Source organism: Solanum pennellii, chromosome 12 (genome assembly GCF_001406875.1).
Source record: "Solanum pennellii chromosome 12, SPENNV200".
Classification (NCBI taxonomy): Eukaryota; Viridiplantae; Streptophyta; class Magnoliopsida; order Solanales; family Solanaceae; genus Solanum; species Solanum pennellii.
Window position 1 is genome coordinate 4,193,917 of NC_028648.1, and position 10,103 is coordinate 4,204,019.

Below are 10,103 nucleotides of genomic sequence, written 5' to 3' on the forward strand. Positions count from 1 at the left end.
ATTATTTGAGTGAAAATTTGGGTGAAATTTCACCATCTGTTTGGCCATAAAATTTGGGAAATATATTTCAACTTTTTAGAAAAATATGATTTATACCCACAAGTTTTAAAAACTATCAAAACTAACTAAAAGTTTGTATTACAAGTCAATTGAATGTTCGTTACAACAATAACAAATAATGTCCATGACACTAAAACGATGTGGTAATTTGGAGTGAGTGCAACAAGAATTATTCCATGTATCGTGAAGCAGACAAAGTACATGACTTTGTTACCTAAAGCCAATTTTTAATAATTTTCATCAACAATCATATCATTATTTAATATTCACTAAATATTTCATCACTATTTTGGTGTTCACGTAAAAAATGATGTAATACAACGCAAGCAAAAACTAGAGAGGGTGTTTTTGTAAAAGATAAAAGATTGGAGTAAAATTTTAATTTTCAAAATATCCCAAATAATGAGATTTGGCCCAAATACTAGAAAAAACTAGTATTTGGAAATTTGGGATATTTGCCAAAAATATTTGCCAAATAATGGCAAATTGTATGGACAAACATTATTTGCCAAATTTTTCCCAAATATATTTATGGCCAAACGGGCCCTTAATATGATATCACATGCATCAACTCAGTCAACCTTATCGTTATTTTATTTTTTTTACTTTACATTTCTAGGCTTAAGTGAACATTTTTCTTTAAAATTCTAATACAAAATAAAGATAAACGCTTAAGTGAACATTTTTCTTTTAAATTCTAATACAAAATAAAGATATATTCAAATGTTTATACTCCCTCTGTTTTAAAAAAAAGACAAAAAGTTTAAAAAAGAAAGACCTCTTTTTTTTAGTCTGTTAAAAAAAGAATGATCTCTTTCTTTTTTTTATAATAACTTTCTACATGACATGTTTAAGACTACAAGATTAAAGAATAATTTTGTACATTTAATATAACTTTAATTTAAAAATATATAATCAAAAGTCTTCTTTATTCTCTTAAATTCCGTATCAAGTTAAACTAGATATTTTTCGTGAAACAGAGGGATTAGTACTTTGTCATCATAATATCTTTTTGATTGCTTTCCTCTATATGTGTGTTACAATGAGGACGTTTACATTTTTGGCATTTGAATTGGTGTCTTTTATTGTTTGCATTTATTTTCCAAGTAAAATTTAATTGCGATTATAATAATTAAGTGTTAAGAATATAATATGGTCCTTCTGTTATATTGTGAACTCAAAGCACAAACAATTTTCTTTCTTTTTATATAGTGATACCATTTGTCTTGCAATGAATATTTAGTAAATTTTATTTTATGAAATATATCTAGTTAGTATGGCTGTCTCCTAACATAATTTTAATCTTACAAAAATATCATAGCTGAAAGCTGTCAAAATGAATGACCAACTTGCAATTTTTGTACACACAAATTTTAAAACTAACTACAATAATATAAAAAGATGGACAAAGATAAAAAGCCACACTACGTTAATTAAATTACCTGAAGATCAACATTTACAAAATTCAGTGGTCAGTCATAGCTTTCGGCTAAGGAAAGTAAGTAGCTGATATATATTAGGGAAAAGGGTCTGATATTATCTAGCAAATCGAATAAAAAATCGAATCAAATAGCAAATCGAGTCAAATCGAAAAAAAGAACTCGATTAGTGGCATAGTTTAACTTGGTTTGGTGTTAGAAAAAAAACTCAACTATATTTGGGTTGATTTGGTTTCAACTAAAAAAAACAACCCGAGACCAAATCAACCCGACATTATATATATAATTTTAAAATTTTATTTTATACGTAAAAATATTATTGATATAATTTTTAAATATCTCTTATACATTTTCATAATTTTATCTTTTAATATACTTTTTTCATGTTTGGAAGTTAGAATTCTTAATAATCTAATAAAAGTTATCGTCCATGTTGGTAATTATAATAAAGTTTAAATAAAAATTAAATTAATACTAATATAAAAAGAAAATCAATTCTAACACTAAGAATGACAATAATATTGAATATTTGTTTTTTAGTTTTACATAGATTTAGACAATTAAAATACATGATCTAATTTTACTTTTTTTTTTTAATATTTAGTCATGTAACTAATACTTACTAAACTTATTTAGCATGATATAATACTTAAAGTTATGATCAATTTCATTATGACTTATTAATTTACAATATTTTATTACCAATTTTTTTTTTTTTGCAATATTTGTTTTTTGTATTATTATTTTTTTGTTGGATATTTTAGTGTTATTAAATATTTTTTTGTTATTTTCTTGAAAAATAATCTAGATAGTTACATTTTGGTAGGACTAAAGAAATATTTAAAGTACAAGTAAATAATATGTTTGTATGAATACTTTATTTAAAAAAATCCGAAAAAACCCGAAGTTGAAAAACCCGAATTTTATTGATTTAGTTGATTTATAAATTCAAAATGCAACACAAATAATTTGATTTGATATTTGAAAAACCCGAACCAACCCAATCATATACACCCCTAGCGCTACTTCTACTAGACTTATAAGGTTTTCTACTTGTAATAAATTAGCGTATTTTGATAACCTTATTGTATTAACGTTCCTTCTAGTTCTTCCGCTACCTTTTTAATTTAGCATATATATAAAGTCCATGAGACTTGAACAGGCTCAAGAATAATAATTAAAAGGTCATCCAATATCGATCTGCTTGATATTTTTATTAAATATAGAAATATAAAATTAATATAATAAACTTATAAATTTGAATTAAATGACTAGTGATTTGTGAAGTGTTGGTATTGAACTTTATTTTTCATTCCGTGATATTTTTATTAAATATAGATATATAAAATTAATATAATAAACGTATAAATTTGAATTAAATGACTAGTGATTTGTGAAGTGTTGGTATTGAACTTCATTTTTCATTCCGTGATATTTTTATTAAATATAGATATATAAAACTAATATAATAAACGTATAAATTTGAATTAAATGACTAGTGATTTGTGAAGTGTTGGTATTGAACTTCATTTCTCATCCCGTGAGGACTGAGGTCACAAGTTCAAAACTATCAACTTGAACAACAAATTGCAATGAGATTGCTCCTCTATTAATTAGAGTTTTGAATTTGAATTCTGAATGTAAATAGAAAACGTAGCTCATAAATATACCTTATTCAATATTAATCTGAATTAGTCGACCGAGTAATATCAAACACATAGGAAAAAAATAATCCTAGGAACAACCAAAATCCAAGATTGATTTTCGAAATTTATATCAATTCACTTTTAGTATTTTGATTTCATTTTTGTACAATTTTAATTTATTCTAATATTATAGTAGAAAAAGAAAAAGAAAAAGAAAAAGAAAAAGAAAAAGAAAAAGAAAAGAAATTGTTAACATTCCATTTGGCCAGATGGCTTCTCTATTAATTGCCAAGTGTCTGCCTTCACCTCCATAACCGCCTAAACTTCCACCGGCGATATTACTCCTCCTTGTATACCCCTTTTTCCGGCAAAATCTCTTTCAAAATTTTCGCAAAAATGGGTAAGGAATCAACGTTTCTCTCAGCAGTACACTTGAAGAAGAAACCTATGAAGAAACACAGTACTACCAAACGGAAGCAATTTTTCAACAAAGTTATCGATTATCTCAAATCTGATACTTTCATGTTTGCGCCTTTATGTTCTTCCAGTTTCTCCTCCGGTAAGTTGTTCTCTTCTTCGTTTGATTAATTGATTTGATTTAATGGATTTTTTTCGGTTTTTCAGGAATTGAGGAAGATAGTAAACCCTTGGAAGGGAAGGATGAGAAATTGGTTTGTAAAATTGGGGATTATTTGATGGCTGATGATTATATGTATGCTCCTTTGCTTATTTCTCAGCCCTGGGATTTGGTTCATGTATCTAAAGGTATAATTTAAGCTTTAGTTTACAAATATATGATCTATTGTATTGCATTTTGGGGGTGTTAACAAAGGGGAAGGGGAATAGTGTGATTTGGCTGCGGCAGGGGTTCGATTTCGTGCTAGTTCCCGGTCAATTCCAGTAACCGTACTACAACATATAAGCTACTATATACACGAATTGTATGTAAGATAATATATAAGCTTAGCGTACCTACAATTGCTTGCTTTAGCTACTTATATAGGTAAGACTTTTATGAATGGCATGTTCGTGCGTTGAGCTAGTATGAAAGATTGATAATATAAGAAAGTACCTACTCGCGAGTCCAATACTATGGACGGTCAGGCAAACCTAAGCTCACTTCAAGTGCATAATGAACTTGTGTTACTTGAAATGGAATTTTGGTGTAGAAGGAATGTGAGCTATATGCTTTACATATGCAAGTGGAATGTTGTTTTGGGGGAGCTAGGTAGAAGGAAAAGAGGCTCATACCTAAAGGTAGTTTGTCTTGAATAGGAGGTGAGAAGAGTTGAGAACAAAGTGGTGAAAGACCAATGGTTTTCTTTTGTTAAGATTGGAGATAAATAGGATTCAAGATGATGGCTTTTTCCCGACTCTGCTAGGTAGGGGTCAGTGTTCAGGGAAGCATGAAGCGGGAAAAAGCGATAAGGCCCAGCTTCAGGTTTTAAGCGATGAAACGTTCACATACTCATTCTAGTCTGTGAAGCGTAGAAGGCTCGCATCACTTTGCAAGCGATGAAGCGTTCGCTTTCCTAAACACTGGTCAGGGTGCCTAGGCTAGTTGTTTTTTGTTACTTCTTAGTAATAACTAAAGCGAATCGTAAAGAGAAGAGTACAAGCAAGGGAGGCCTAGGATTCACTTTAGTAATGCTAATGAGGTAACGGAAACAAAATAGGATTCAAGATTTTTGAAAGATAAAAAGTACCTGTCGTTTTCAAATATGGATATATATTTTATTAGGTTTATAAGTATATGTTTTGACAAGTTGCAAGTTGAGATGATTGGTATGAAATACAATGCTTGCTGCGAGCAGCACACACACTATATGTATTTTTCTGTTTTGTGTTCGTCTATGTGGGGTTATTTTGTCCCACCTAAATCGAATTGCAGCTCTTCGTTCTCAATCCATGGCTATTCTTTTTTCCTTTTTCCTGTACTCTAGGGTCAGTTCCTATTCAAGAAGAGGTGGACAAAAAGAGATCTGCTGATGTGCTAAAAGGAGCTACTGGTAAAGCGGATGAAGCTGGTAGGAAAACAGTTACTGTGGTTAGCAAAGATCACCGCATGGATGATTTTCCTCATAACAAGAGCCCTATGGTCACCCGTACTCGGGTGCGTAGAGAGACTGTGAAGCACATGATCTATCAAAACTGCTGACTTTTATTTGCGCCTTACGTCCTCAGGTCTGTAATTTCTCTCATCCAACTTCCATGCATTATTTGTATTGTAATTAATGCACCCATAAGAACCAGATAACCCCCCGTGTAGAGCCACCGTTATTTCATCTGACATGTACTCTATGCTTTGGTTAGATCAATATCTTTCCCTTGTGCTGATCATCGGGATGAGAATGATGGAAACCCGTCACAGAAACTCTCGGCAGTTAGCAAGTTTTGTTGTCTAATCTGCAATTCTACTTTTGAGAGTTGAGCATGTCATGTCTTAAAGGACAATGCATCCATTTAGTTACGTACAATTTACGCGCATAATGCTAACGCCAACAAATATCACTTCTCCTATATATTTGTGTGTGATTCCATTTCTTTTTCAGGCTGACGACGATAGAAACATAACCAAGCAAGCTTGTGAGATGAAGATTTTCTTGTCTGATAGTGAGCGGTGCTGACTCGAGATTGTTTCGTCTTTCTAGGTAGTTAGTTGAGTGTTACGTTTGTAATATGATAAGTAAGTACTATGCTTGTGTTATTTGTCATTTAAATTTGGAACAGTTGATGACTATTGTATACAGTATAACACTGTAATAGGTTAACAAAGGTACATATTTTATGTGTCATTTAGGTTATGTTAGTTTTATGTGTCACTCAGGTTAATGTATACAATTTCTTGCATCTAATCAATATTGTACCAAAATCCATTTTGTAGCTTTAACCGCGCAATTGAACAGCAACGTTCCTCTTTCGGATACAACTAGCGTTGAGAAGGTTGATGTCGATAATATTTGAGTTCAAATAGAGTCGATAACACAACATTAGTACCTACGTAAAAATTGATAACGATATCATCCTTGATTCTTATTAGTGACGACACTCAATATCTAAATTATTACCAAACACGTTTCAACTATCAATGTTCATTTTCTTGTAAAAAAATTCACCAAACATTTAGTAATAGTTCGAATAAAAAACTCACATAGTTGATTTTTGACCTATGTTTAATTTATTTCAAATAATAGATACATCTTTTTTTTCATAAAATAATTAGACTATAGTTGACCCCCTTATACAGTGAACCAAGCATTTCTGTTCTCTTCTTCGCAAAGTTGATAGAAAGAGGTGAACGAAATGCTCGTCAGATTCAGAGGCAAATGTGAAGCTTTATCAAGATTTCACTGTTTCAGTTCTGAATATCTCTACTCAACCTCAGCTCGGAACAATTTCTTCGTGAAATACCTGATCAAATCACTCGGATTCTCCAAAGAAGAAGCATTATTAGCATCTACAAAGGTAAATTCATGGAAATTTTCAAAGAAAAATCCAGATTTAGTACTCAATTTCTTGAAACAAACTGGTTTAGACAACACCCAAATGAAAATATTGGTTTCAACATCACCCAAGTTTCTATTTTACGATGTTTCCAAAACCCTAAAACCTAAATTTCAATGCTTGATGGATATCGGGTTATCCGGGTCGGATCTTGTGAATGTGATTGCTAAAGATTCAACGATTGTTGAAAGGGGTTTAGTTACTCATTTGAAACCTACTATTAATTGTCTTAGAAGAACATTGGGTAGCGATGAAAATGTTGTTAAAGCTATAAAAAGAACATCTTGGTTGCTTTCGTTTGGTGGGCGTAATGTGATGGAAACTAATTTGTTGTTGCTGAAAAACTATGGTGTTTCTGATGATTCAATACAAAAACTTGTGCTTAGAAATCCGAGGTATATTACACAGAAGCCTGAGTGGGTTAAGGATTTGTTGCATAGGGTAGAGAAGGATTTTCGACTTTCGCCTGATTCGTCTATGTTTCCTTATGGATTTCATACGTTAGCCTCGCAAAAGAAGGCGAGGTGTGAAAAAAAGCTTGAGATTTTTAAGAGTTTTGGATGGTCGGATGATGATATACTCACCATGTTTAGGAAGTTACCTTATTGTATTGCTCTGTCTGAGGTTAAAATTCAGAAAGGATTGAGTCTTTTTATGAAGGAGCTTGGTTTTGAATCTGCTTACTTAGCTTCTCATCCGTCAATTTTGATATATAGTATGGAAAAAAGGGTCGTACCTCGGATGCAAGTCTTGAAAATTTTGGACGAAAAGAAGCTTGAGAGGAGAAAGGTGGCTCTTTATACTGTTGTGAGCTTAAAAGAGAAAAAGTTCATAGAAACTTTCGTGCTGCCCTACAAGGATCAGGTACCTGATCTGTATGAACCACTCCAGAAAACTCTGGCTCCTTAACAGTTTTAGTTTACGTTTTGATACTATAGGTGCTGAGATCTTTCTTAGTTTTAAATTGTTGTCCGAAATTCATTTTTGTCCTGCTAAAGCAATAACATCATTGAAGAATTGTTTTCATTTCAAACTTGTTTTGCTTTCTAGTGGACCTTACTTACTTGTGTTTTCTGGTGTTTCCAAGAATCATTTATATCTTTATGTCTTCTTGCTTTCAGTTCCCATTTGGATAACTCAATAGCATACCTAGTTCATTAGTTCTGAAAAATGAGAAACCACGAAACGGGAGGTCACACATTCTCGACTTAGTAGAAAGCAAGTGAATTAATGGCTACAAGGATTACTAGTTTACCATGATGATATATGTGCAGGTTTCCTTGAAACGAGCGTCTATTGTAAACAACCTCCCTACCATCACTAGGTAGGGTTAAGGTCTGCATACACAGAAGAGGAGGAATAATTGAACTTGAACAGAACTATAATTTCTGTGATTCTAACCAAACCCCATTTGGCAAAAAGTTCATATTAAACAGCTATCGTTGATGGTTGTAGTTATTTTACGTGTATGCTTGTTAAGATTGTTGATGAATTGTATGCAAAGTTGCTTGACTCACTGAAATTCAGCTGGTTTGCGTTACTAAAGAGAAGGTGAGTGTATTGACTATAGGATTTGATGAATTCTCGTCATGCTTTTTAGGGAAAGTTTAAGTGGGTTTTTTTGCGAGGGAAATTTATGCTTGTGTTTGGAGAGCATTTTGGGATTGCTTATTAGAGGAAGAACCAGTGATTCTGACTAAAGCTTTATATTGTGTTTCTTCATTTATAGAGGAAGAGCCATTGCTTACGTGTATGCTCGTCGTACTTTAAATGTGTTTCTTCATTTATTAGCTGATCATAATAGAGAAAAGAATGGAGGTTGAATTTTGAGGGAGTGATTCTCGTCGTTTTTGAAGATAGGGAGGAGCTTAATCAGGCTTTTGAAAGATTTGGTTCATGTGTACCTGAGTTTAAAGCAATCTAGAGAGACTTGTTATTGAATCCGAAACAGTTTAGGGTGGATGGATTTGAAGATATTTTTCAAAGTTTTCGAAACTAAGACTCCAAGTTGGTATTCTTTGCTCTGAATAGCTACAGAGATGGAAACCCAATTGATGTTTTTTCTTACACGTGTGAAGTTCGGTAGCCTAATGAGTACCAAGTTTGGTTCTTAAAGAAGTTTCATGGAGTACCTGAAAGAGAAACAGTTTTGACTGACATTGTTAGGTTTATATGTTGTTTCTGTTTGTCCATCTGGTGAAATCAGATATCTTATCAAGATGGGTTGTGATTGTTTGGCTATTAACATCCTGCAAGAAGAGTTATATCGAAGCAAACCTAAACCTTGTGTTGCTTTACGATTGGCTTTTCTTTGATGAACATTGAATCTCCAGTTCTATTGCTGGTAGATTCCATATCATCAGTGACATATCTGGGGTATAGAGGTCTGTTAGTGCATCTTTTTCGTATTGTTGGGTGAAGCTGTTTCTGGATTCACCGCGATTATGCAAAGATTAGTAAATAGAAGAAAAGTGCTTCAGTAAAGATTTGAACTTTATTCCTATGCAACCTTATTAGGTTTAGATAGGTGCCTTAGTTCCTGTACTCTTGAATTTAGGGACATGAGTGAAAAGTGAAAACAGTAACTCTTAAATAGTGAAGTAACTTTGCTGCAGATTTAATGATACGATACAATGAAATTTAAGTAACTGTAAGCTGTGACGATGGCTTGATTAAATGTCGAAAGTGCCAGTGTATGCATCTGATGAAAGTGGTACTAATACAAGTACGACAGAAGGGGCATGTGTTTTTCTTTGCTAGTAATAACCATGACACAATACAAGTAGCATGAAACCTATGATAGCAAGTAGGAAGAGTCATCGTATCATCATCAACATTGGCTTGTTTTTCGAATTCTCCTAAACAGATACAACACTCACTGTTTGTTCCTGGTGGAGTCACTGCTTTTGTTGCCCAGTAACGAGCTTCTGCATAAAACTGAGCTCGTTTTGCTGATATTTCACAAGCTCTTTCTTCGCGAGCTCTGTCCCCAGGAGCTCTCGATGCTGCTACATAACGAGCTGATGTTTCTTGAAAAAACGCGCATATGATCTTTATGAACAGATATAGTAGTGCTAGTGCTAGAAGAATGGCTAAAACAATTGCGATTATTACTATGTTTGACATGAGTTTGGAACTAGCAAAGAGTTTTGAAGACAAGAGGCAAGGGTTTATAGTTTGGTTTTAACTTGTTGATTTCAAAACTTAGATACAAGTCATGAATATTATATATACTTTAGGTTAAAATATATATTTAGTAGTAATTTTCAGAATATGGGAATTCTGGCCGAGTCTAATTACGTAATTAATTATGGTAAGTAAACATTCTTTTTTTTTTAATTCAAAAAAAGAAAAAAAAAAGAAGTAAACTTTCATGTATTCTTCCAACAAATTCTTCAATCTCATGTTGCAAATTGAAGGAACACAATATTTTAATGGGCTTTTACGGTGCGAT

The 10,103-nt window shown here is 32.4% G+C and overlaps 2 protein-coding genes and 1 pseudogene across 2 annotated transcripts; all 3 read left to right on the forward strand.

Moving 5' to 3' along the window:
• Window positions 1-3,420: 3,420 nt before the first annotated feature.
• LOC107005492 lies at window positions 3,421-6,000 on the forward strand. The gene is made up of 4 exons (XM_015204094.2): window positions 3,421-3,704; window positions 3,770-3,910; window positions 5,089-5,329; window positions 5,698-6,000. The coding sequence occupies exons 1-3, from the start codon at window positions 3,542-3,544 to the stop codon at window positions 5,301-5,303; spliced, it is 519 nt and encodes a 172-aa protein (XP_015059580.1). The 5' UTR covers window positions 3,421-3,541; the 3' UTR covers window positions 5,304-5,329; window positions 5,698-6,000.
• A 348-nt stretch (window positions 6,001-6,348) lies between these two features.
• Window positions 6,349-7,745, forward strand: LOC107005565 (transcription termination factor MTERF5, chloroplastic-like). The gene has a single exon (XM_015204193.2). The coding sequence runs from the start codon at window positions 6,449-6,451 to the stop codon at window positions 7,556-7,558; it is 1,110 nt and encodes a 369-aa protein (XP_015059679.1). The 5' UTR covers window positions 6,349-6,448; the 3' UTR covers window positions 7,559-7,745.
• Window positions 7,746-8,117: 372 nt separating this feature from the next.
• Window positions 8,118-9,900, forward strand: LOC107005947 (annotated as a pseudogene).
• The last annotated feature ends 203 nt before the right edge of the window (window positions 9,901-10,103 follow it).

Coding starts and splice junctions, on each gene's coding strand:
- LOC107005492 (XM_015204094.2), top strand. CDS start 3,542: ATGGGTAAGGAATCAACGTTTCTCTCAGCAGTACACTTGAAGAAGAAA. Junction 3,705..3,769: donor TTCTTCCAGTTTCTCCTCCG/GTAAGTTGTTCT, acceptor TCGGTTTTTCAG/GAATTGAGGAAGATAGTAAA. Junction 3,911..5,088: donor TTTGGTTCATGTATCTAAAG/GTATAATTTAAG, acceptor CCTGTACTCTAG/GGTCAGTTCCTATTCAAGAA.
- LOC107005565 (XM_015204193.2), top strand. CDS start 6,449: ATGCTCGTCAGATTCAGAGGCAAATGTGAAGCTTTATCAAGATTTCAC.